This window comes from Tyto alba, unplaced genomic scaffold, assembly GCF_018691265.1.
Source record: "Tyto alba isolate M040663 unplaced genomic scaffold, T.alba_DEE_v4.0 Super-Scaffold_11, whole genome shotgun sequence".
Taxonomy (NCBI): Eukaryota; Metazoa; Chordata; class Aves; order Strigiformes; family Tytonidae; genus Tyto; species Tyto alba.
Genome location: NW_024881273.1, coordinates 4,610,572 through 4,637,492, shown reverse-complemented (window position 1 = coordinate 4,637,492; position 26,921 = coordinate 4,610,572). Strand labels below are relative to the sequence as shown.

The 26,921-nt window shown below is 55.4% G+C and overlaps 1 protein-coding gene across 2 annotated transcripts; it reads right to left on the bottom strand.

Moving 5' to 3' along the window:
• Positions 1 to 274: 274 nt before the first annotated feature.
• Positions 275 to 25,562, bottom strand: SARDH (sarcosine dehydrogenase). Of its 2 annotated transcripts, none has more exons than XM_033012122.2 (22): positions 25,483 to 25,562; positions 24,862 to 24,970; positions 23,749 to 24,070; positions 22,976 to 23,154; positions 21,624 to 21,803; positions 20,933 to 21,056; positions 20,639 to 20,739; positions 19,169 to 19,273; positions 18,567 to 18,696; positions 16,287 to 16,373; positions 16,077 to 16,167; positions 13,985 to 14,126; positions 12,243 to 12,326; positions 11,659 to 11,772; positions 10,954 to 11,092; positions 10,261 to 10,374; positions 8,558 to 8,705; positions 8,127 to 8,220; positions 3,106 to 3,268; positions 2,653 to 2,821; positions 2,056 to 2,191; positions 275 to 840 (listed from the first exon to the last, which is right to left on the bottom strand). In XM_033012122.2, exons 3-22 carry the CDS (start codon positions 24,062 to 24,064, stop codon positions 715 to 717), a joined length of 2,742 nt encoding a protein of 913 aa, XP_032868013.1. In that variant the 5' UTR covers positions 24,065 to 24,070; positions 24,862 to 24,970; positions 25,483 to 25,562; the 3' UTR covers positions 275 to 714. The 2 variants fall into 2 exon arrangements, with proteins under 2 accessions (XP_032868013.1, XP_032868012.1); XM_033012121.2 differs by lacking the exon at positions 25,483 to 25,562 and adding an exon at positions 25,055 to 25,328.
• Between the last annotated feature and the right edge of the window lie 1,359 nt (positions 25,563 to 26,921).

Genomic DNA, 26,921 nt, shown 5'->3' with positions numbered 1-26,921 from the left:
CTCCAGCTGTGACCGGGGTGAGATGGGATGAAGAGATAAACCTGTGCTTGCAGAGATGTGAAAAACATGCCTGGAAATGCCCTGGGTAAAGCCAATGATTTCACAGTGCAGAAGAACCCTGCAACAAGCAGAGTCTCCACGGCACCCCAACCCTTCCCTCCATGGCCCCCACGAGCACTCCCACCCCAGCACTGGGTCCCCAGGGCACAGCCAGGACAAGGTGACACCCATCAGAGCAGGGACACATGCAGCAAAGGACTGGAGAGACAGCAGGTTTGGAGGTTACAGCTGTATTAACAGCAGAGTTAGTTTAAAACATTCATTTCCAGGCAGTGTGAAACTACATTTTGGGGGAAAGGGTTCTCAGCAAAGCCAAATTTGAAACCACTTCATTTGCAGTCGAGCAAAACACTGTTTTCAGGCCAATTAACCCATGGAAAAGAAATATTGCTGTAGTGGTACCGCTTCATTTAGAAAACAGAGCAATAAAATCTTTGGACTTTTTGGAATCTCTTCCTCCTCTTCCCCTATAATTTGACACAAATTTGCTCGATGAGTTCACTGCAGATGTTTGCATGGCTCTCCCAGCAGATCCTGGAGCCAGCTGGGGTACCCTGGGGGCCAGGAATTCAGCCGGCAGCTCCTAATGGCATCTTCCCTCTCCTCATCCCGGCGTCTGCAGCTCCTGCTCACCGGCCCCGTGCTGCCGCACTCTCAGTAAAATCCCTTCACTCGCTTGTTGTCTGGGTCGAACGGGGACTTGGTGTGTGCTTGGGCAGGGTAGGTCACTCCCATCCTCTCCAGCTGGTAGCTGCCGCTCTTCACGAAATCCAGCGAGACCTGCAAGGCAGATCCATGGTGAAACCCCCGTTAGGTGACGCGAGTGAGGCACTGGTGGGGCACCAGCCCCTGCCAGCATCCTAGTTCCATCACTGGGCAAGCTGCCACACCACCCCACAGATCTGCTTTCTGCAGAAAACATGGCTCTGCCATCCCAGGAGGATGCACAGAGGAGGAAAATAGATTTTTAAAAGCACTCAGCTAAAAAAATAAAAAGAATGCAGAAATATTTCATTTTTTTGGAGGTTGAGTGGTTTGGGTTTTTTTCCTGTGGTTTTTTTCAGTGGCACCCAGTGTGGGGTGTACGTACAGCCAGGCTGCGGGAGCTCATTGCCAGAGGGGCCAACCAGGCTGGGTGGGGGGATGGCACATCTGAACGGGGGCAGCCCTGGCTGCAGGAGGGGACCACGGTGGCAGCCAGGATGTCACCGCTCGGCGTGCCAGGTGTGAGCTGTCCCCTCCACCCGCGGGGCTCACCCAGTGCCAGGCAGTGCTGGCGGCCAAGACACCCCAGTGCGGGGAAGGTCTAGGGGGGAACATTCACCCTGGGGAGAAAAGGTGGTTCCTGGGGGGCTGAGGGGGCAACTGGAACACAAAACCACTTGGCCTGGGAGTCTTGCACTGATGCAGGATTAAAAGTCAAGGCAAGCAAGAGGATGAAGGCACAAGCCTATGCGCTGCTCTTGGTTTGCAGCAGGGAGGGTCCCTGGGGGGGATGTCATCGACAGCCCTCTGTCCCTCTCCGTTCCCTGGCCTTTGCCTACAGCATGCTGCTTAATGAGGGCATCTGATTTACTATCCAGGAGTCTCCCTGAGTTAATTAAGAGCCTGCTGTGCTCCTATTGGCTGTTGCTCCCTATAACATAAGTTAATTCACTGCTGCAATTAAATACTCAGTTGCAATTAACATCCGAGGCAGCGCTTGAGCCGGGGAGCATCGCCGGGGCCCCGCAGAGCGACAGCCGGTGAGACTGACCTCGCCACGGAGCCGTGGCATCCCTCACCCTCCATCCCCCACCGTGGGGGAAGCACGGGGGGGGGGGCTGCTCCTTCTCGCCCCCCAGATGACAGCAGGTTTGCAATGAGCTCGTGTGTACGCCTTCAAAACCAAACAAGCGCCGCACTCCCCCCGCCGGCAAGCCCCTGCTTCGGGGAAGGAGGCGCAGCCGTCCCCGTCCCTGGGGGGGCTGGCGGTGGCAGGGGGTCTGTACTCACCGGGCCCCCCGCGGGGTCACGGATGTAGCCGTAGGCGATGGTTTTGTCGATGGCAAACCCGAAGTCTGCCCGTCGGATGTGGCCGACCACCTCGCCGTCCCGCCAGACCGCCTCCAGGCCGAACATCGGCACCTTCCTGCAAGGCAGAGGCAGAGCTGCCGTCAGCAAAGCCCCATGTCGGGACCCCACGAGGGAGAAGGGCTGGGGGGGGACCAGACCCCAGCTCTGCCCCGGGCCAGCCCATGTGCCAGGGCTCCTGCTGCCCACAGGTTCATTAACCGCCCCGCGCTGATCCCAGGTATTGGCAAAGCCCCTCCAGCCCAATTTATAAAACCTCCCGCTGTTCTGGGTGAAACGAGATAAACCGACTCCCTGTCACACCGCTTCCACCTCCCATTAAGCATCCAGCAGGGAGTTTGCAGTGGGATTTAAATTAGAGATGGAATTAGAGCGTGGAAAACAGCCGAGCCGGCTTGCGACTGAGCTCCACGTGTGTGCCCGGGCGCAGGGCTGGATGGGCTGAGGGGGGTCGTTCCGGGGTGGCCGCTGGCGTTGGGTGCTGCACGGTGCTGAGCGGAGCCCGGCAGTGGTACTCACTCCTCAGTGGTGAAGCAGACGAGGCGGCGGAAGATGCCCTTGGTTTTCTGAGCCTCCACAGCCTCCCGGCCCAGGAAAGGGATGCCGGACTTGAGCTTGCAGGTGAAGGCTAAGCCTGCTTCTAGCGGGGTATCGTCGGGGCGCAGATCTGCGTGCCAGTGCCTGTACCCTGCAGAGAGCAAGCGTGGGTCACCCAGCCTCCCCCTGCCACGGCATCAAGCCCAGGGTGAGCGGCAGCAGGGGACCAAGACATCACTCCAGCCTCCTGGACACCCCAGTTGCTCTTGATGCACTTGGCCCTCGACACAGCACCCTCAAGAGGAGCCCGGATTGGGGAAGGCTCAGCAAGGAGCACTGGGGCCGGTGGCGTCTTTGCCAGTAGCTGCCAGACCTCCAGTCACACTAACCCACCCTCGAAGCTGGGAAAAACTGGCTGTAAGGAAAGCAAGAAACCTTTCTCGATGCTGAGGCTGTCGATGGCTCTGTAGCCGGCGTTGGTGATGCCGTGCCGGGCACCCGCCTGCATCACCGCCTGGTAAACCTTCACACAGTCCGTCCTGGGCACGTGCAGCTCCCAGCCCATCTCGCCAACGAATGACAACCTCATGGCACGGACCTGCGGAATGTAAGAGGCCAAACACCCCTGAGGATGGAGCTGGGCTGTGCAGTCTGGGAGAGGCCATGGAGCTGCCCGGTGCCACGGTGCAGGGAAAGCCAGCTCACCTGGGACCCTTCTGTAAATGCCCTGCTTTGATGGGAGGCATTTCTTTGCTCTCTCCAGTGCACGAAGCCAGGGTCAGACTGAATTTCTCATCTCTGGACGGCCTAAGCTTGGTGCCTCAAATCCACAGCTCCCCACTGGTGATACCCACAGCTATCACCAGCACTCAGGTGGGATGGCCAGCGAGCAGAGGGGGCTGCGTTCAGCATCCTCCGGTCACCGATCCCAAGGCTGTCGCTGGGGTTAGACGATGCTCCGGCTCCAGCCGGGCTTTTGTCTCCCTCTGCTGATCCATCGACGCCAGAAGAAAGCCCATGGGTACCCCCAGCTCTTTGTCTCCCCAAATCAGCCTGTCAGACGGGGAAGCTGGTCCCCAGCAGGACTATCCGGCTTTGGGGCAACTGCTGTCCCCCAGGGATGTTCCCCACTCAGGAGGGTGCTCCCACCGCAGAGGCACCCAAAGGCCCTATGCTCCCGGGCAGGGGCTGAGCCCACTGTCCCAACCCACACCCTGCTCACCCCAGGGGGATGCTCAGGTTTCCCCCAGCTGAGGTTGTGCCCCAAAGCGTTACTCTCTGCTGCCAAATTAGCTCTGCATCGAATGCATGAAGCTCCAAAGAGGAACAAGCAGATCAGCACAGGGGACTTTTTGCTTCTCGGGGGAAGCCTCATCCTCGGAGATATGCCTGCCTGCACTCCCTCCCAGGGGCACAGAGCTCCTGGCCGTGCTGGGACTGCCCTGTCCATGTCCCTGCTGCTTCTCACCCAGGCAAGCCTGCCTGCATCCTCCCGTCATCCCTACTGAAACAGTCTGCACTCCCAAAGCTTTCCAGGCTGGTTGGGGCCAGCCCAGCTCAGGCAACTTCCCTGGAGATACCCCTTGAATCTGAGCTGCATTTTCCTCTGCTTCATTCCTTTGGGTTTCTCTGCTTCCTCCCCCGCAGACACCCCTCTGGTTCATCCTTTCAGATGCACATCAACTGCAAATGCATACCTCACTTTCGGAGCGAGATTAACTCAAGAGTTTAATGCCTGATTGCGATCTGCAGTCTTAATAAATCAGTTTTCAGCTAGGAAGAGACTTCCAGGCTGGTTCTGTTGGCCAGGCACTCTCCACAGCTTTGGGACTGTCTTGCCCATGCTGGCTCTGGATGGCCTTGGGGCAGAAGCTGCATCTTGCCATTTGCTGAACTCTTACTACAACCGGGAGCTGGTCTCAGCTGTGCCCTCTAATCCCAGGTATAAACAACAACAGAAAACAGCAGCCGCTGCCCAAAACAGGCAGCAACAGGCATGAGAAGTCCCACAGGGGTGCCCAGGCTCCCTCTGCAAGGACAGCCAGCGAGCAATGGCTGAGAACCCAAATCCATCCTTGTTTCCCCCAGCATCCCCATGCTCTACCAGCACTGCAAAAATAATGTTGTCAAGCAGAGTTTAAGGCAGCTTTTAAGATGCCTTAACCTTTACAATAGAAGTGGAGAGGAGGAAGGCATGCCATAGGTACTGGGAATTTATTTTGAGCCTCCTCACAAGAAGCTGTGCCAGGGAGCCATCCTTTCTTCAGTCCCTTCCACAGCCCCCCAGCAAAGCACAAAGGCTGGCAATCGCTTTTTGAGGCACACGGACATGAGGGGTGCAGAGGAGCTTTTCACTCCACACAAAGGTATCACCTAATTAGCCAGAGACCAAGCTGCTGCAACCAGCTAGCCTCTTCATCGAGGCAGGAGATGCTCTGGGCACTGACAGGCAACTTCCCGGCTCATTAACCCTGCCTGCAACTCAGCTGATGTGCACTTTACTTTGAGGAGCAAGTTACTCCTGGGAGAAACCTCCCCTCAAACCGCCCCTGCTCCAGGAGAGCAAGCATCCTGGCAAGAGTGGTGAGTGCACCATAAAAAACAGGTATCCTCAGGAAAACTGGGGTGCCAGTCATTAGCTTTGCACAGGCAGGGGTTGGGGGTTACACCCACGCGTGCGTACCCCAGGCAGGGGTGCACATCCCACCCCGGAGGCCAAGGGGGACGTCAAGGGCTGGGCTCAGCTGCTCCTGCTGAATTCCCCTAGGAACAGGCTTTTCTGTTAGATTTCAACCGGAGCTATGAAAGACCATCAATTCCGGGGTCTTTGAGCAGCAATTCAAAAGCATTGTAGGTATTCTAGAAAATGAAAACCTGAACTTTACCCTGTATCCAGCAGTGAAATTCAAAGAGGGACCTTTCTTTGCTGTTCAGTACAATGAGAGACGCTATATATAAACTCACAAACCAATTGGCAATTTCCAGAGTCATTAACTCTGCTGGAACTCTCCTTACACTCCAGCTGATTTTGTTCAACTACTGAGTTAATGCATGAAAATCTCAGCGATAACTTTTAAAAGATGTTGGGTTCAGTTTAATCCCCCTGGGAGGTGATAATATCAGTGAAGGCTTCAGCCCGCTGTCCTGAGAAACCCTCCTACTCTAATTTTGGCATGGGATGGAGTCCCCCCTGTTCATTGTGTGGCGGGGGTCTGATGGGTGCTGAAGGGTGGCCCCAGCAGCAGGCAGGGTGCCCCCCCCACAGCGCACAGCCCTTGGGAAAGAAAGTTCTTTTCCCGTAGTCAGGGCATTTGCACCCAAAAGAAGCCACAAGATTTCTACCAGCTATTTCTTTCACACAGGACTGGATTATTTTTTTGTAAACTGGAAGCAAAATGCTCTTTAAGACAGGAGCATTTATATACATTTCCCAGGGGATAAGTGGATTATTATGAGATGTTATCAGTTTGCCACAGGCATGACAGGGGAGGGCGTGGGGAGGGTTATAACTCACCTGTGGAGACTTAAATGCAGTGTGTTGGACAACCTGCAGGAATGGACTGGCTTTTTGGGTCCCCTGTGCCACTGTCCCCCCCAAGGGACACGGGGCACACTGGAGTTTTGGCACCCGGAGCACTGATGGTGATGATTTGGGGGGATTAATCTGAGTTGGGCAAAATCTGTGGCTTAGTTAAACCACCCTAAACCCTGGATAGGCTCTTGCTCACAAATCAAGAAGCCTTAATTTGATTTAGCAGCAATCCCTTCAGCAGCCAGCTGCATTCGAATTAAAGCCACTTTAATTCTGAATGAAAAGTGGCCACGCACGGCTTAACCCAATTTCACTAATATCCAAGGCTGCCTCCAGCTCTCTGTTTTCCTGCTGCCTTTTACAAGATTTACCACTTCACCTTCATCCCCTTTGTCTCCCAACAGACACCGACCAAGAGCCAAAGCAAACGCTCGGCACGGTCCCTTCTGCAGCCTGCTCCTTCGGGTGGGAGAGGGATGCCCTGGGACCGCTGCCTGCCCAGATTTCCCATGGAAAGGTTGGGGTACAAAGTTGACCTTTCCTCCAAAAGGGTGTTTTTGCAACAGAAGGAATATTTCCTATGGGGTAAACAATAAGAAACCAAGGCAGAGCTTTTCCGACAAATCTTTCAAAAGGTTTTCCCTGATACCAAAACCTGCCAGCAGCAGGTTTTCCCAGAATGTTTCTCTTTTGACAAAACAACACTTCATGGTCACCAACGCTTCTATTTAGAGTGTTTCAAGCAGGCTAAATCAGCAGCTTGACACATGACAAAACTCCCCAAAGAACTGCCATCACCCCCTTTCCCCAGGGATAACATCAGGCCACGTTGATCTCTGCCGGGTGAGATGGGGGAGAGATTTAAGCCACTTTTCTTGCTGCCCCACACCAGGTGAGATGGAGGAGTCCAACCAAGCAGACAGCACTGCGAAACCTCACTGCAAGCCCCAGGGACTGACCCACCTCTTTGCAGCACCACCACCGACACCAAACCGCTTTAGGCTGAGCCTCCCTCCCTCCCTCGACGCCTCCGAGCGATGCCACACGACGTGTTCAACCCATCGCTGCGGGTCCCGGCAGAGGCACCGGGCTGCCAGCCTGGGCAAGCTGCATCTCCCACGGCTTGCTGAGAACTGTCGTGCTCGGGACAGCATGCACGTGTCAGCCCTGTGCAAAACACCTCCAGCCTCTGTCTGCAAACCACCACCCACGGCTCCCCACACCAGGCACCCAAGCCAGGCAGTGGTGCTGGTTTCCACCATCACCCCAAAAGGCTTCTTGTCCCCTCGCTGCGACACTGAGGGGCTTAGCCCGAGCTGTTAGCACAGAGCATTACCTTTTCTGCGCTTTTCTTGCATAACTGCTGATGTGAGCCCTGACGTCTGGGCAAATGCAGGATGATCTGTGCTTGTACAGAAAGCTTAAGGTTGTCAGACTTCTCCTGTGATCAAATACAGCAGCTCCACAGGCTGCCCAGCCCTCACTGCCAGTGCTTGACATGGTTTACATTAAATCGCCCCTATTTTTTTTATGAGCAGGGTGAAATGGAAAGTTTCTAACTGTCAGATAAATCTTTATCACCAGTGCTCACCCCTAATCTGTGGGAGGCATCTCTTGTTTCTCTGACATCACTGCAAAGCCATAAGTCACCATGTCCCTTCCCCAAGCTCAGCCCAGGTTACCATACCACTGGGCGGGCTGGGAGAGCAGGCTGGCACCTGGCAGGCAACTGGAGAGGAAAACACCTTGCTCCCACCCTGGTTTTTGGCCTTTTTCAACAAAAGAAACCCAACAAAGCTGCCTGCTGCAGCAATGTGGAGGCAGATGGGTTCCCTAGCAGAGAATACTCGGCTGCACAGGCTGGCGGGCGGTCGCCCCCATGAACGGACCTCCCTGGGGAGCTGGAGGGCTGGCCCCATCCTACCGTGCATCCTGCAGCCGTGACGAGTTTGTGGGTGGAGAAGGGGAAAGCTTCATTGCTGAGGTCGGCATCGAGCACGTCTTGGAGGACGACACGGCTGTGGGGAAAGAGCAAAGCGGCCGCAGTGAAAGGACGTAGCTTGCCAGCCTGCTCGGGCTACCGCTAAAACTTGCTTTCTCGTCTTGTTGGCAAGACAGACCTCTCCCTCTGAAGGAGAGCTGACGTGGGTGATATGCCATGCTGTGAGAGCCTCGAAAGAAATGCCAGTTCCTCAGCAAATGGAGCATCGCTCCAGCCAGACCGCTGGCTGGTGCTGCGGGGCTCACACCAGCACTCGGCATCCCTCCCTCCATCCCTGTATCCCTCCGGCCACCTCTCCATGGGCCAGGCATCAGGGTGCAAGGAGGGGGCTGCGACGCTCTCCCCTCACTCACCTCAGGGGGCCCTGGATGCTCATCATGCCCAGCTCCTCCGAGCAGTCGAGGAGTTTGCACTGGAGCTTCATGTCCTGCAGCACGGAGGTGATGTGTGACCAGTTGTGCTGAGCCACAGCCCCGCCAATAGCCAGGTAGTAGCCGTCCCCTGGAAGACACCCCCAGCACCCTTTCAGGCTCAAGAGCATCAGGCTGGGAGTGATGCCCAGCTCAGCTCGGGGCTGATTTTGCTCTCCAGAGGCTGAGCTGCAGTCCTGAGCCACTCCAGCTTTCACAGCCCAGGGGGGACTGCCGAGAAAGTGGGGGGGTTAAATAGTGCTGGGGCAAGGGAGGGCTGGGGGGCTCTGCTAACATCCAAACTGCCTTTTGTGGCGCTCAGCACAGTGAAATTCAAATGACCATTAAAACCTAAAAGAAGAAAAGGTAAAAAAAAGCTGTTTTGAGTCCTGGAGGTGCCTGTGCATGTGTGAACATCATGGGAAGAGAAAAAAATCTTTGTCCCTAGAGACCAACAGCAAAAGCATCTGCTCTTTTGTCCCAGTACAGAGCGGATGACAAAGTGTGAGGGAGCTGGGAACTACAGGTGGGAGCAGGGAGGGCTGCAGAGACTGGGCCATCACCAGTGCAGGGGCTGCACTGTATACAAGGAGGAATTTCATCTCGTCAGTAATCCAGGATGGAAAAATCCCCAGGGATGGAGTTTGAGAGCTGATTAATATGTAATCAATCTTCCTTCTGTCTTCCCTGCCACTACAAAATTGCTCTCTGATAATCTGTCATAATGATAATTAGTGCAGCCACCTACTGTAATTGGAAGAATACACTTGGCTGCGATTAAAACTCCTCCATCGCCCGACAAACCCTGCAGCTCTGCCATTCACTTCCCATCACCCTTCTGCCTCCCGTGAGCGCCCCAGACTAGAGGGATGCGGGACTGTCCCATGGGGAGGGAAGAGCTCACCGGCACCCGACCACGCCGGGGCAAAGGCAGCGAGATTGCCCCCACAACACCCACCCCCCCAGGCTGGTGCTGGGGGCTGCACCCACCGCAGGGCTGGTCCCTTCCGAGCAGCAACTCTGGGGGTGATGCTGCGTGGGGACGGGGCTCCGGGGACACTGGCCACCCGATTCCAAACCTCCCTTTTGGTGGCAGCTCCAGTGCCACCGGGCACGGCGCTCAGCAGTGAGGCCAGAGACCAGCTCAGCGTCCTTCTCTGCTGCTGCCTAATGCTGTTTCTGCCCTCTGGGCTGGCTGCTCTGCTCCCTTGCAATTCCTCTTTATTGCAGCTGATAAGGACGTGGGGAGAGGTCAGAGCCACCAGCCGGGGCTGGACAAACCCAATAACGCTGATGAGCAGTGCAGGGCCTCGGGGACAAGGGGGATAATTGGGTTACAGGGACAGAGGGGTGGAGGTGGAAAAAGCCAGGTGGCTGCCATTAAATAAATGCAATCACCCCCACGCCTGTGGCCCCCCCCCAAGTGTGGTGGGGATGGAGGATATACTGGCAGGCCTTGGACTGAACCTGCTGCCACGGCTTTCTGGGACTGGAAAGGTCTTTGCGTGCATTGACACGGCTGGAAAAGGCTGTGGGAGGGTCTGGGAGCTGAACTGCAGGAGGGTAAACCCAACCGATGATCCCCCCACCCCAGCCCCACGGTGACTGCAGAAACGTGCCCGACTCCAGCCTCGCTGTGCTTTTACCTTCGAAGGCGGGGGCCAGGGCGGAGGCTGGGTCCCCGGGGCTAATCCGGCTGACAGTCAGGTCACTCTCCACGCCGCCCCGCTTGTTCAGCATGCAGGTGTACACGGTCGAGCCTGGGGGAAGGAGATGGGCACTGCTGCCCATCAGCCAGCCCCTGGCAGAGAGAGGTGGGTAGCGGGAAAATTTGTCCTCATCATTATATCAGCTGCCACTGCCTGGGTGTGCCCTGACTGATTCTGGATGTCCCAGCACCAGAAGGGGCAAGGGAGAGATGCTTTTTCCCCTTGACATCTGTGTGAAGAGCTGAAGCTGCATCCTTGGAAATGCCATAAGCTGCCTCCCAGCCCCAGAGAAGGGGACAAACCGCAGCTGGAGCGGGTTGTGCTTGATTTACTCCAGTAGCCATCACATCTCCAGCTGTGAGCCACAGCTGGAGCCAGAGGGCCAGAAGATCACCCTCCCTCTCCCCCCAGATCAAAGCACTCTCATCCCAGTGCAAATGAGAGCAGAAGCCAGCCTCCAGTGAGGACAGGGAGAGCACACTTCCCATGCCCTCTGCAAAAGCAGCAGTTAAAAGAAAAGCCAGTTTGGCTGTCCTCCTCCCCCAGTTTCTTTTGGTGTAAGATGTGATTTCCCAGGGCAGTGCTCAGCAGAGGCAGCATGCAGCCGAAATAAGGGGGCTGAGCCGGTACCTGGCGCTTTGCTCACATCGGCAGTAAACAGCCAGTTCGCCGCTTTTGTTGCTTCAGGCCCAACCAGGTAGAATTTCCCAAAATAAGACATGTCGAAGAGAGCCAGGGCATTTCTGCACGTTAAGCATTCATTCTTGATCTACAATTGAAGCAAACACACTACTAAGTTTGAGCCATACCTTCACTTCACAAAGGGAGACACAGATTAAGACTGTTTATGTAACGGGAAACAATACCAGGTCACTTGCCTGATGCCTTTAAAGGCTGTACAGCTTCAAAATGCTCCTGAAAAATCAGGTATTAAATGGATCAAGCCCGAAAGGCCTCTCTGTATGCTCAATCCCATTCTTTACCTCACTAGCACAGTGAGAGTTATCAGTAGTAATAATTAGATTTTATCAAATTGAGGTTTTTTCCCCAAGTTAGTCTCAACTCTTTCATTTAGGAAAGCAGCAGTAAAATCCCCGTGGCCTCTCCACCAAGGTTTCCAAGCATGGGCCACACATTTCTCTTCATCTTTTTGGAACATTTTTCCCAGTTTTGAGTAAAGCTTCTTGCTTCCCCTCCCTCTGAGCTTCGCCAACTCCACCCAAAGCAGCGGGGTGGCACGGGCCCTGCTGCCTCTAACACTCCCCTGGCTCCAGATGTGCCCAGCGGTTTTGGCCGGTGGGGGGGGTGGGGGTGTGCTGCTCCCCCTGCACTCACAATGTCATGGTGGGGGGGGAAGTCAAAGGTGTACTCGTCCCCCAGCAGCCGGTTGTAGGCGTAGTCTCTGTGGCGCTCCTGGCCGTACGCGCCGTAGTAGTCGTAATCCAGGACCTGAGGGGGAAGCGGGAGGATGGGGTCGGTGAGGAAGACGGCGGTGAGGCCGAAGCCAAGGGGCTGCTTCCAGCCACCTTCACCTCATGCCAGGAGAGGAAGGGGTCTGTGCATGACCCGGCTGTGCTGATGGGTCCCCTCCCCGGCACCCCTGCCCATGATGATGGGTCCCTTCCCCTGCATCCCTGCCCACAGCTCTTCAGTATATAGAAAATATATATATCGGCACCTCTCTTTTGGGGGTGTTGCAGGCAGACGCTGCCTGTTGCAGAGGGATGGACAGACAGACACACAACACGCCCACACGGATCTCTCTCTCACCACTGTTAGAGTGGATTAAAGCCCAACAGCTTTTACAGACCCAATTTTGGGGACATCTAACTGCTCGCAGCATATTGCACCCCCCCGCACACCAGGCACGGCCGGTGCACCCCGAGCCGAACGCTCCCCGAAAGGCGTGCCGCGCTTACCGGGGCTGCTCCCCCCGGGCTGAACCAGCCGGGCCTCTCCCAGCCATGCCGCTCCTGGAAAACGCAGCCCTGTCGCAGCAGCTCCTACGCAAGCAAAGGCAGAGAAATGGGAACAAATAGTTTAAAAAAAAAAAAAGCCTCTTGGCGGCTTTTTGAGCAGCGGCCAGGCTGCCCTCCTCCAGTGCCTGCTCAAGACCTGAGTTGTGACCCCTTGGCTTTGGCTATCAGTAGCCAAAATCAGCTCTGCAGTTTGTCTTTGAAAGCAGGGGCCAACCCCAGCTGCCTGCAAATTGCCTGATATTTTTATCCCCCCCAGAAAGGTATTTGCCTCAACAGCAGCCGAGTTGTGCATCCCACCAAAGCTTGCGCTACGATGCACAAATTACTGATCAAGAAATGCAAAATCCAGAGAGCAAGATTCCCCTCAATGTTTACAAGAGTAATTATATAATAACATTTAAGATTTATATGGCAACCTTCTCATTCCTCCTTTGTGCTCTTGGGAAAATCTCTCTGCACGCAATTAATTAGGGATCCATTAAGATATTTTTGTTTGGTGCCTCTGTTCGGAAAAGAATAGATTTTGTTGAACATTTCAGAAATGATTCAGTGCCTATTTATAAAACACAGCACATGTTCTGGAGCTGCATGTATAAATACCAGGCTGTCAGTCAAATGGGCATCGCTTATTAGACATGCTATTAAAAAATAAACTGCATCCTCGGTGACAGAAAACAACTGATCTGTCAACCAAACACCGGGGGACGGTGGGGAGGGATGTCTGTCTTACTGCTTGAGCCTCTGCTCTCCATCGGAAGAGGAACGGTGCGATCTGAATTAGCGACAAGCAGAAATGGGCTTGAGAAATGTGGCTGCTCCTTGCTGGGGCTGGGACTGGGGCTGGCAGTGACGGGGTGGGACGAGGCACCGGCCCTGGGTCACCCCAAGCATCTCGGGAGCGGTGGGTGATTTGGGGGACTCTGAGCTGCAGTTGTGGCAGTGCTGCTGATGCAGCGAACCACTGGTAACTGGTTTTTTTTGTTGTTTTTTTTTGTTTTTTTTTCCTCAAGTGCTGCATCTTGAAAGCGTTCACCTATTGAGATTTGTGCAAGGAAACAGCTGGCGAAGGTGGGAGCGGGGAGGAGCCCTGGCTGGCAGCTCCAGGGAGCAAAACCATTGGGGATTTATGGGGTGCCAGCAAAACTGCCTCCGCAGAGGAACAACTGCTCCTCACTCTTCCTGTGCCCCGGCCTCACTCTGCATTGCAAGGTGCTGTTTTGGGAAGGAAAAACTGCTCCTGAGCTGCAAGTGGGGCATGGTGAGAGGGGGGTGGGAGATCACCGTGGGCATCCAGCATCCCACAGCCCTTGCAAATGCCCCCGAGCCAGACTGGCAGTGAATGGAACAAGCCTCTGAGCCTTTCTCTGCACTTTTCCCTTGCCCAGTGACCATCACCAGGCTTTTGAGACATAGCTACTAAGTTAAATATTATGGGAATGCTTGGCATCTCTACCGTTAAACTGCCCACATCCCCAGCACCCTCACAGCGTGCACCTGGCAAGCTTTTGGATGCAGCAGGGATCTTTCCAGGATGGACGGATGGGAGCACGGATGCAGCACGCTGCTTGGGGGATTGAGTGGCTGTGGCCACTCCGTGCCACCTCTTTTTTTGCTGCAAGGATGCTGCGAGGGTCTCCCATAGCTTATCACACGGCAGCCCGGGTTGGGGTGTGCATCCTCACCTCATGCAGAGGGTCCTTCCTCACGTTGCGCCCCGCCAGCGGCTCATCGTGGGGGAAGACGACGGAGTAGTTCTTGGCGTAGGATTCGTGGCTCCGCTCCCGGATCCAGCGGTTGTTGTCAGTGAGGGAGTGGTGAAACCTCCTGGAAGGCAGGGAGAGGGCAGCTCACGGGGTATCTCCCGCCCCAGGCATGGCCCTCTTGGCCAGACCCAGATGTGAATGCAGCTGCTGTGGTGTAAAATTGCTATTCCTGCAGCTGTTTCATGGGGAGGAGAGCAGAGGAACCAAGTGGGGCTTGGCCATGCTGCAGTGCTGCCCATCGGAGCCGGGTGCTCGTTGCAGCCCTCCCCCAGGCTCCCCAGCCCTGCTCCAAGGCACATCTACCCCAGAGCAACTGGGAGCAGAATACAGCCCTGCTGGGAGGTAAATACGTTTTAGAAAGAGGAGAATTGAGGTTAATTCCGTGCCACTTCAGGGTGGAGCCAGTCTCAGAGCACACCTCACACAGCCCGGGTTCAAACGCAGCCCTGAGGAGGGAAAGAGCCCTGGACATTCCTTACATTTTTCATCCAATTCTCCCTCGGCTGAAATATAAATAAAACCCAAAGCATTTTAAATTTGTTTGACATATTTTCATCTTTCAAACAGAAAAGCTCCTTGAAGGAATGTGCCAGTTCAGCACAGGCTCTGGTGGTTATTACCAGAGACTCCAACTCAGGGACAGCAGTGCTGGGCACTGGTGGCACCTTTCTCAGGGCTGCAGAAAGGGAGGCAGGGTGCAAGTGAAAGGCAAGACAAAGTGTCATTTATAGGGCGTTTTAAAACAATGCTTTTGGCTTCCCTCCCCACTGTCTGGGTGCCGAGGAGAGGCAGGGCACTGGGGCCAAGCCCTGGAGAGGTGCGAGCAATGCAAGTGATGCTCCCCCAAAAAGCAGCCGTGGGCTGGCTGTGAGGGCAGCTGCCTCTTCTGCTGGCATGGGACAGGCAGCAGGTGACACATGGCATGTCACTGGCACCCCTCTCTGCCCCGTCAGCCCCAGCCCCTTCAGCGACGCGCTGAATTTTTGACAGCGGCAAGAGGAGCAACAGCTGCCAGATGAAATATTTACAAGCGAGTGTTTTGAGAGGATAAATATTTAAATGTGCAGAAAAGGGAGTTATTTAAAGAGGAGCTTAGTAATCACCACCAAAAGAAAAAAAAAAAAAAAAAGCAGGACTGGCACCAGCTTGATGATGTGGCAGACAGGATACGGAGGATGCTCGGGTAAGCCAGATGTGAGGGCTGGAAAGCCCTTGGGCGCTGTCTGAGCTGTGGGGCTGGGGTCCCACGGCACAGAGCAGGCCCACGATGGCTGTGGCTGTGCCAACCCCCCCGTCTGACGGTGCAGCCGTGCCTGCCCAGCCCAGGGATTTCTCCTTCCCGGGCTTGGCCCATCACTGGCCATCATCTCCCACTGACCTCTGCAGGCACCAGCACCGACTCCCCCCCTCTTCTCCCAGTTCAAATCAAGAGGGTGAGTGTTTACCAGCTTTGCCACTACAGCAACGTGATTTTAAAAACTTTTGTCCCTGACAAGGTGGTTGCTGTCGCTCGCAGCCCTATAAGAAAGCCCCAAACCAATCAAATATAATTGAGCAAGTCAAAAGCAATTACAGAGCCAACATCTGCACAGTCGAAACTCCCGGCCCCTGTCACGCTGCAGGTGGGGGGGAAAGCTAATCTTTCTCATGTTGAAATCATCACTCTCGAATATTAACTTAGAGGATTAGGCACGGCACTAATTGAACAACAACAAAACCTAAACATAATTACCCTGTCCTTTCCCATCACCACAATCTCCTTGTGTCTGATGGAAGCTGTTTGTGTAGAAGCGGAATGAGGCAAATGAGATAAACCCCACATGTAAATTCATTAAAGCCATTGAGTGTAATTGATTCTAGCTCCTCGGAGGGACACAGGCTGCAGCACAGACGCTGCTTGGACACCCACTCCCAACGCCAGCGTCCAGCCCTGTCTCGAAATCCATCCCCAAGAACCACCCAAGGACGAGGGGTATCAGTGAAGGAGCCCGGGGCAGCCGGGGTGACTTGCCTGATGTCATAACCGTACATGTCCTTCTCCGGCCGCCCGTGGATGATCCAGTGAGCCAGCTCCCTCCCACAGCCACCTCCCAGCATCATCCCTGGGGGAAGAGGGGAGAACCCAGATGAGGCCAGGAAGACAAGAGCGGCTGGGGGTGCCGGGCTCTGCCCAGGATACAGTTGGGATGCCCGAGGTGTGATCCCTTCAGGTCTCTCTTACCGGCACTGTTGAAGCCACAGCCAAGGAAGAAACCTCGGACTTCGGGGGCTTCCCCCATGAGCGGCTTATGGTCGGCTGTGAATGACTCTGCAAGACAGAGAGGGGGATTTGGGGGACACATCGTGCGGTTTAGGAGCAGGGTTCCTACAGCTTCCCGTGCCGGCCTCGGCCTGCTCCTGCTCCCAGAGAAGTCGACGGGGCCAGAGCTGGACCAGCCCCAAGCACTTCCCAGCATCTCACCTCGGGCATCCCCTACCTGCACCCCTCCAACAGCGCCCAGGCAGCAGACACCACAGGGAAGGCTGCCCCGGTGCTGGGATGCCCAGCATCACACAGGGGTCTTGTGCAGGCTCCTGAAGCAAATATACATACACATATATACATCTATTTGCTTCAGAATCTTGCATGAGTATGCATACAGATACGCATCGCACTGCTGGTGGCAGAGGCAGCTCCTTTGCAGCCCTGCGCGTTGCACCGTCTGTCTCTGCACCGTCGAGACCCCGGGCTCGGGTTAACTCTGCCCTCGCACCCCCGGGGAGCTCGGCGTTGCTCGCTGCACGCCAGCACTGCGAGGGGAGGACCTCAGCATTGGGGTTTAGACTGAAAATTTGTGAAGCAGGATGAATCCCCAACCAGAAGGTGGACAAGGTGCTGCGGTGGCTGAAGCGGCCCTCTTGCTTCCTCCCGATCCCCCAGTCAAGGGGGCTGCACCGACCTGTTTGTTGCCTCTTCAGCATCTGGGTCGTATTTCGTTATGATGACTATATTTCACCTTCATCGATTTCTGCTGGGAAATTCCATGAATTTAAGCTACTTTATTCAGCTGAGGGATTGCTGCTGATGTCGCCCAAGGCTCCTGTGCTAATGATGTCTCATGCTGCCAGCTCCTGCTCCCCACAGGGCTGTTAATCGCAGTCTCTGTGCAAATCCCCACTGGGGAGGACAGAGCAAGACACCCTGACAGAGCTGTGCAATCATCCTCTCTGTTTTATGGTGGTTCCTCCATCCGTGTGAAAGGAGAGAGGGAAGACAGAGTTCAGCCTGGTCCTTTCCCTACCCAGCAATGCCCAGCCTGTTCCCCAAAATCTCTGTGCTCAGGAGAAGTCAAGAGAGTCAGAAGATTATTTCATGCCAATATCCCTGTACCAACACACCAGGCTACAAATTCACTGAGTCAATGGAACAACGACGCCCAAAACACATCCCCTGCACCAGTGGTGCACGCCAGCCCTGCTGACTTTGTGCTGGGACGGACGCTGAGTGCTCACACGGGACCTTGGCACACTCAGCTGCAGGGTTGGCTCAGCAGAAGGGGCAGAAACAGCTTAAACCACCTCAGTTCAGTCTGTTTTCATCCCCTGCACCTGAAGCACAGTGCAGTAGCTGTTCTGGTGGTGCAATATTTACCGTGCAAAAGAAAGGACAAGTGTTTGCTATTTGCTTCAGCCCAGAGACACTCAGCTGTCACAAGCAAACCAGCTGCTTGTTTAAATCAAGAAGCAGAAAAAGAGAAGCACTGACCCTTTGGAAATTACATTACTGTACTACAAATACTAGACATATATCTATAAGAAGCCAGCTCCCCGCCGGAGGCCACCAGCTCCACTTACACCACAGTTTAATCAAACGCACTGTACCCAGGGCCAAGGCCTCCACTTTGTACATATCGTGTTTTATCTGCTGTGCCCTACTTTCCCCTTGTACAGCAGCACCGCTCCCTCCCCGAGGGCCTTGAGGGTTTCCCTTTCAGTGCTTCAGCAAACAGGAAATTTTTAAATTTTTTTTTAAGCATGTGGTGCATTTCAGGGCCAAACCAAGTGTGCTGGGCTCAGGTTCGGTGGCTGGCATCACCTCCAGCTGCCGCTGCAGTGATGTTAACTCCCCACCAGACCGCCTGAGATGTAAATCTGGGTAAATCTAATGTCATCAGCCCAGAATCAAGTAGTAAAAATAATAATATAACACTTGGTAAAACAATGGCCACCGCTTGAAAAAACTCTCCCACTTAATTCCCCAGTCCAGTGGTCACAACACTGGCTCTACATCTGCGCTCGCCACCCCCAGTTTGGACGGAGGCAATAAGCTCCCCAGCTATTTCTCCACCTAGGTTAAGCCTGGGATGCCACCCCTCGGAAGATGACACTATTGCAGCCAGACCACAGCTGCTTTCTCTGCCTTCAGAGAGTTTTTCTTCTCCCCAGGATATGAGGCTTCCCCTTGCCTCAGCAAGATGCTTGGAGGAAGGCAGCTGCTACCATACCGCTGCAGCCACGTTACCTGGTCCGCAGACAGTGGATTTAATGCCTGTTTTCTCCAGCACCGGTATCCTGTTGATGGCACCTTCAATGTGTTGCATGAAAACATCCCAGTCCAGATCAAAGAGGCCAAAAGCAAATTTTTCAGATACCTGAAGGTAGGAAACAGGAATTGGGACACAAAATAGTGTACAGCTGAGGGCTTAAGAATTCCCTAGCTCTGGCAGCCTCGGAGACCACAGGAAATAGAGGCTGCTTTGCAGATTCTGGTTTCTTTGGGTTTTCATGACCTGCTGTGACAAACCAAAGTTCTGGGTCAGAGCCTGAAGTAGGACACCTGCATCTGGATAAAGGGATGATGCAGCAAGGCAGGGACTGCCCAGTAGCCTCCAAATCCCCCCAGCCCAGCGTTTTCATCTCATTCCTGTTGCCTCTGCATCTCGTATCTATGCCACAGGCAGACCCAAAGGGAAGATGCTCTCCCGTGCTTTCCCCCCTGGCCGCACAGAGGTTGGTACCCACAGGAGTCAGGGGCTGAGGTGCTCACGCCTGCGTCCACCCCTCCGAGGTGGGTTCCCTGGAAACCTGGCTTGTTCTCCCGGAAAACCTCCCGGCACCACTCACCTCCTCCCAGAAGATGGGGTTTGACTCATATCCACCCACGGAAAGGGCATCGCCTTGGAGACGGAGATACACCGAGGCATCATGATCGCGAACGTTCGGCATGTTCTGAAAAACGGGGAGGGGGAACGGGGGGGTGAGGGGGGGGCCAGGAGCCATGGGGAGACCCCGACATCGCCCCCGGTGAGGCTGAGTGGGGTGAGTTGGCGGTTTGGGGGTGACCCACCAAGGATAGGAGCAACGGTGGCTCTGTGGATGTTCCCACAGCCCTGAAATTCAGGTGCCTCAAGAGGAAGGCACCCAGGTCAGCTCCAGCAAACGTGGCCAAACCCCGGGCAAAGCGGCTTAGGCAGGCAGCGATGCTGCGGGCAGCGCGCCCCATCCCCGGCCCTCAGCCCAAGCTGGAAGCCAAGTCTTGCACAAATCCTGCCTAATTAGCTGGCAAACTGGCAAACCTCGACTCTGGCTGCCTCCCCGCCCCCCAGCACAGGCAGCACCGAGGGTGCTCGGGAGGAGCGGGAGCAGCCTCTGTGATTGATCCCGGTTTGGAAAGCATCACTCCTCTGCCACCCACCTCCGCAGGAGGATGCAACAGCACAACACGCGGGCAGCAGCGCGCAAAGAACGAGGGATTTGTTCTCGTGAATAATGGATAGAGAAACATTTAGATAGCACGGAAGCATTGGTGTAGGGCCTACTACATTTCACGTTGACAAATGGAATTAAGTGGATTGAGCGGGAGGCACCGGGGTCTGCAAGCTGCGGGCTCTTCCCTGAAAAGTCTCTTTCTCACTATTTGTAGAGCACAGTGGAGTTACTGCGATCTAAATGTAACCACTGACACCAGCACTTTTTAAACTGAGGCACCTTGGACTGAGAAGTCGGACGCAGACTGTTTCAGTGGGATGGAAACTAAATAGCATGTCACCTTCAAAGCCCTGGCACCTGAGTGAACGAAGTCTCCCTTGACTCCCGAACAATCCTCTGCAGCCATATGGCAGGAGTAGATTTCTTGGGAGAGTTTAGAAATGCTTGTAGAGCTACACCTCTGCCTGCTGGGGATTGGGACTTGCTCAGAAAGTGTTTGGCATCTTTATTAATGTTGCTACCAGACACCAAACACATCACAGATCCTATAATGATTATACTGAGGTGAAAAAAAAAATGGAAGAAAATTATCCTGGTAGTCATAACATCGTTAAATATTAAATATGACTCTATTAAAGGTAGTCTGATAGTTCTGCTAGGAGGAGAGGCTGCTGGGTGTGCACTTCCCCGGGTGCAGAGCCAGACCTGGCAGCGCAGGCTTGTGATGAAGGCAGGAATTGGGGGGGGGGGGGGGGGGGATGTCCCACAGGTCTGGGGGTCCTTGGGGGGGTCTTTCTCGCCTCACCCTGCTGCGTGCAGGGGGGGGCAGGAGCCGGCGCCGCCCTCCAGAGCAGAGGAGCCGATCTGCAGCCACGCGGGACTGACCTGAATGCCCTCGATGCGCTCGGTCACCACGTAGGCGTGATGCATCCCCACCAGCGGCACGTGCACGCCGGCCAGCCGGCCCAGGGCTCGCGCCCACACGCCTGCGGAGAGAGCAGCCCCGCGCTGAGCACCTCTGCAGCCCCCGGAGACCTGCGGAGGTCTGGGGAGGGGGGACAGCCAGATGCAAAGGGGGGACAAGGACTGATGGCAGACCCTCCGGCTCACGGGATGCAAAGCCACCCCCCTGCCCTGCGGCCGCAGCCCGGATCCCCCCCACCTTCCCCCATCCCGTACCTGCGCAGTTCACCACGCAGGGAGTCTGGATGGTCCCGTGGGCTGTTTCCACCGCATACACCCTCTTCACCCCAAAATCGTCAGCTCGGACCTGGATGCCGGTGACCGGGCAGTTCTCGATGATCTGGTGGCAGAGGAAGGGCAGCAGAGTCACGGCAGGGTCACAATCCGACTTGCCTGACGTCTACCCCCCCCAAATCTGGGAAAGGTGAATCTAAGCAGAGGTCTGGCACTGGCCATCTCCATTTCCCAAGTGCTGATAACAACACACCCCTCCTCAGCTGCAGACTGAAACCGCTGCTCTGTGCACCGGCAGTTGCAGAGAATGATTATTATTTACAGGCACATGAGCAAAGCAACGCACCAAGGATGGGTTGGTAGTCCCTGCCTTGAGCAGTGGATTGTGTTACCTGACCCTAAAAGCTTTGCTCTCCTGAGGAACCTGGCTTGGGCACTGCCTTATCTTGCTCATAAAGGTCTTTTTTTCATCCTCTATTTTCCCCAGACCTCATGGTTCCTGCCAGCTTTGTCACTATGACCTAAGCAGCCATCTTTACCCTTCTTGGGCAAAGACCTAACGCTGCAGGACCATCTCTGCTCTGGTGGGAAAGAAGGAGCTGGGGAAGTCAGAGGATGAAATCTCCTCCCACGGTCAACCGGCATTAATTAGCAGTTACTGATTGGGAACTACCATAGCGCCTCTGGCAGTTGCTGCTCTGGCAAGAGTCGAGCAGGTACCAGCTGGATCCATGGTGCCATCCTTGGGGACATACAGCGTGCCGTACAGGTCGCCGATGTTCATCAGTGGGTACAGGTCCTTGGTCTGCGACGGGGTCAGGACGTAGGACTCCACGCCGTACACCTTCCCCAGCTGCCAACCGGATAAGAAAACCAGGAGCTCAAGCAGGCAACAAAAGCTCTGCTCATCACTTGCTGCTGGAGAAGAAGACCCCCAGAATGTCTTTATCTCCCAGATAAGGCAATTGCTGCCCCAAGACACGTCCTAACTCCAGTGTGGGGTGGGATGGTCTGCAAAGATTTCAGGGAATATGGTCCTGTATATGCATGCAAGCTGCCTGTGCAGCTGGAAGAATGATGCTACCACTATCTGAAAGGGTAAAAATCCACTGCTGGATTTAACTTTGCCTACTTTGCCAGCATTTTTCCTGATTTCAGCAGCCTCGTGGAAGGCAGGAGGCTGCTCTGGACACATAACCCAGGCCACTCGCAGCTCTCTGGGTGGGAAGGCAGGGAGGGACCAGCCATTCGGAGACCCGGGGGCTCCCCAGCCCTGGGAGCCTGGGAGGGTTCAAGGCCAGGTTGGATGGGGCTTTCAGCAACCTGGTCTAGTGGAAGGTGTCTCTGCCTATGGCAAGGGGAGCTGGAACTAGATGATCTTCCAACCCAAAGTTGGAAGGTCCCTTCCAACCCTTCCAAGGTCCCTTCTGACCCAACCCAACGTTGGAAGGTCCCTTCCAACCCTTCCAAGGTCCCTTCTAACCCAACCCAACGTTGGAAGGTCCCTTCCAACCCTTCCAAGGTCCCTTCCAACCCTTCCAAGGTCCCTTCCGACCCAACCCAACGTTGGAAGGTCCCTTCCAACCCTTCCAAGGTCCCTTCCAACCCAACCCAATGTTGGAAGATCCCTTCCAACCCTTCCAAGGTCCCTTCCAACCCAACCCAACGTTGGAAGATCCCTTCCAACCCTTCCAAGGTCCCTTCCAACCCTTCCAAGGTCCCTTCCAACCCAACCCAACGTTGGAAGGTCCCTTCCAACCCTTCCAAGGTCCCTTCCAACCCAACCCAATGTTGGAAGATCCCTTCCAACCCTTCCAAGGTCCCTTCCAACCCAACCCAACGTTGGAAGGTCCCTTCCAACCCTTCCAAGGTCCCTTCTAACCCAACCCAACGTTGAAAGGTCCCTTCCAACCCAACCCGTTCTATGATACTATGACCCCCAGGGCTGCTCTCGTGGGCAGGAGTTAAACGCCACCTCCTGCAGCCCACCCAGCCGGGGGGACACACCGAGGGGCTTCTCCCTACCGACATGAGCCTCTTGTACTCATCGAGACGCTGCTTGTTGGAGGCGATGAAGAGCCCTCCGTTCTCCACCCAGCCCGTGTGCAGCCCCGTCTCCGCCGGCAGCTCCCGGCTGACCACGTCCCGCGTGTGTGCCAGCAGCTCCACCTCCACATCGCTGGGACGCAGCTGCCACAGCAGACCTGGGGAGGGGACACAAAAGACACGACATGCAGCCCACAGGTGGGACAGGGGGCTCCGACACCCTTCCGTCACCCGAAGTGGGATGCAGAGGGGGCCACACGGTCCCACGCGTGTCAGCCTGCTCTTGCTCCATCTCGTGGTAATGTGGGAGTGCTACAAATCATTGACTTCTAATTTTCCTTGGGCATTAAATGAATGGGAAACAGGGTCTTCTGGAGCAGACTACCCCAAAAAAAGACAAAACCCCAAAAAACTTATTGAATTAGCCCCCTTTAGCTCCCCCTTCGCTGCCAAAGAAAATTAGCTTAAAGAAGGAAAAAAAAAAAAGTGTGGAAATCAACTGTTTTCCTGTGGCCATATAAAACTTTTTATTAAAAAAAAAAAAAAATCAAAATTTGGGGGATGTTTTCTTAACAAAAAGTTGTGCCAAAAGGGAAAACAGAAACCCTGAAGTTCTCCCCATTTAAAGCCAAAACCCTCCAACACATCTGGAGCCAGCCTGCGCAATGAATCCCTCCCACGGACAACGGCACATCCCAAACCGTGGGCACCCCCACACCCACTGCCACCCCACGCTGTGCCCACCGCCTCACCGGCCGTGTGCCAAGTGGTCCCCGAGGTCAGGCGGTCCCTCTCCAGCAGCACCACGCTGGTGACACCCTGCTTGGCCAAGTGGTAGGTGGTCTGGCAACCCAGGCTGCCCCCCCCGACTACCACCACCTCGGCCGAGGGCGGTGGGGGCCGACTGGGCTCACGGCTCCCGGAGCCTTCCTCCTTCAGGGTCTTCTGGTACGGGACGCTCTTCTTTGCCGTGGGGCCCGTCACGCTGCTGAAGGGTCGGGGGCTTCTCCAGGGGGCTGGCAGGCTGCGGGGGGCAGCTGCCCGCAAGGCGCAGCTCACGTAGGACATCTCCACCTGCAAAGCCCCCAAATAACTCGCTGGCACAGGGACCCCTGGCCAGCCCGGCTGCTCGCCATCATTTCAGTGGTAGCAGCATCTCTGGGTGCTGGGCAAGGGGCTGAGCAGCTCGGAGCGGCTGGAGCGAGCCCCGGCCACATCCCTGAGTGGGCTACTGGGACCCTCTTCCACCAGGGAAATGGGATCCCAGTTGCAAGTGTGTGCTGCTCCCAAAGACCCCTCAGAGGGGCCCTGCTTAAAAAAGGAGCTTGGAAACACACAGGGCACAGCAACGCCTGTGCATGCTCACGCCTGCAGAAACAACATTTTTTTTTTTTTTTAATTTTTTTTTTTTTTGCCCCGCCTTGTCTTCAGGAGCTGTTTGGCCACAATGGAGGTGCAAAAGTTTGCTCCCTATCAACAAAAGGAGGTGCAGTGGCTGCTGGTGGAGGGACAGGGACAGATCTCCCTGCAGGCACCCCAGCCCCTGCGTGCAGGGCTCCTGGCCGGAGGCACAGCTCCGTGTTTGCTCTGGGTGCACGGTTTTGGCTGCACTAACGGGGGTGCAGTGGGGTCTCGCAGGCCAGCACCAGTCCCCTCCCACGCAAGCCACGGGACGTGGCCAGGGGCTGCCCCAGAGCTCACCCCACCGAGACCCCCTGCTTGCTGCCACGTGGCCCTCCAAAGCACCCGTTGTCCCTCCCCAGCCCAGCAAAGCTGCAAACTCCCGCTCGGGAAATCCCGCGACACCCGGAGTGGTTTCTCGGACAGCCCACGGCACGTTCCCACCGCCCTCAGCCACGACTCACCGGCGAGGCTCACTCCGGGCTGGCTTTCCCTGCCGTGATGGCCGTGGGCCCCCTGCCTTCCTCCGATGCTCTCCTCCTCCTCTTCCGTGCACAGCCGTCCCTTCGGCCCCTGTTGCAAAAAACATTAACCAGCACTGGAGGCAAACAGAGGCAGCCCAGGCGGATGGGAAATAGGGGCTTCCCTTCTTCTTACCCTTTCTCCCGATTCTGCTGCTTCTCAATGAAAAAGAAAAGTCAAGCAGAGCTGAGAAATTCCAAACGGGGAGGAAAATGCTGCTTTTCTCCCCGGCTCGGTGCCCGGTAGAGAACAAACAGCCCAGCTGGGGCCAGCGGGGACTCGCAGCCTCCCGGGCTCGCTTGGTGCTGGCTGGAGCCGTCAGCTGGATGCCAAAAAGCAAACACGGCGAGGAAAGGCACCATCTGACTCTCCTGCTGGAGTTCCCAGCAGTTACATTTTAAGAGCAGAATTAAAATAAATTTACACATTTCCTAAGCCAGACCTGAGAGCTCAAAGCAAAGGTGGGAACATCAAAAAATTTAATTTGGAGGAGGTAGGAAAATAAAAGTTTGATTTAGATCTCTCAACCTGAAGGTTTATTGTTCCCCCTGCCCAGGACTCACCGCTGAAATTAGGGCCTGTTTGGGCAGGACACGCAGGCGGCACAAGTTCTTTAAAGGAGGCTCTGAAGGGCCTGATTCGGTTATCTTGGAGAAGCAGAGGTCAGGGCGGAGCCGGGGTTTGGCTGGCGGTTGGGGGGTCGGGATCCGAGCAGCATCGTGGTCCCTGCAGTGTCCCACAGGCAGCATCGCCCGCCCACAGCCTCGTGGACCCCCAAGCATCCCAGGGACTGGTTTTTGGGGGGGCTTTTAGCATCAAACAGCACCATGACCCTGGGAAGTGCCCCCCCGCCGCTCCCCACTGCCCCACGTCTCTGCTTTTGCTAGCTGAACACATCGTGGTACCCAGCCTGAACCCAAATTCCCCCTGTTTGGGAAGGGTTTGGATAGAGGCAGAGGGGTTCCAGCATTAGCTCCTGTCTCAGGCAGCATTTCTCCCCATGATAAAATCAGTTTCTAAGTTTTAAAGAGAGCGCCCCAATTCCTTCATAATTCCCCATGGACTAATTGCTCAGAATAACCACAGAGATGCAAACAAGTCTAAACTCCTGTTTGCAGTGGGGTGTTTCTGTTTGACAGGCCAGAACCATTTCATCAGCGTGTACTAATTATAAATACGACCTTTGGGTTAGACCAGACCTAAAGCAAGACAAGCCCAAGTATGCATTTGGTAGCCTGAGTTGCTCACCAAGCTCAGGATGGACAGTGGAGAAAGCGGCAGCAGCTTTAGTCCCTCTAAGCCCTGGGCCCCTGATGCAGCTCCAGAGCAGGAATGACGAGGGTTATTTTTTTGTGATGATCAGTCTAATGTAGAGGGAGTCTAAACGAGACCAACCTTTTCCCTATAATTCTTAATTACAAAATTAAGGAGCATGGCGGTTTGCATGCGCCAGCTGGAGTTTCTAGGTCACAGAAAACATTATGGCTAATGCAGGAATGAACTAGCCAGGCGTGCCACAAAACTGCAGCTGATCCCTGCGCGCACCGGGCTGCAAGCGTGGGCCATCCCCATCCCCATCGCCGCAGCCCACACGAGCGTGCCTGCCGCTCCCCCCCTGCCCCACAGCCTGAATTCGGTCTTGGGAAAGCACTACCCACGCACGACTCTAAATTAAAAGCGGGCTCGATCCCGCACAGTCCTGCTGGGCAGAGCTTTTCTGAGCTCTGCTCTCGGCAAACTCCTGCCTCAGTTTCCCCATCCTGACTGCATAGCGGTTTGGGCCCTGGTTTCGGGGCAGCATGAGCACTTGCACCCAGGCGACGTGCCTGCTCGTGGCACGGACCAGCTGAGGTGGCAGAGGGGAGGTGGCCACGCACTGGCCGGCCACAGGCCACCGGGGCCACGTGGGGTGCTGCTGGCCCAGCCACAGGGACAGCGCAGGGCGGCTGTGACACGCCGCGGCACGGAGCAGGACTCGGTGTTTGCAGAGGGCAGCCAGCAA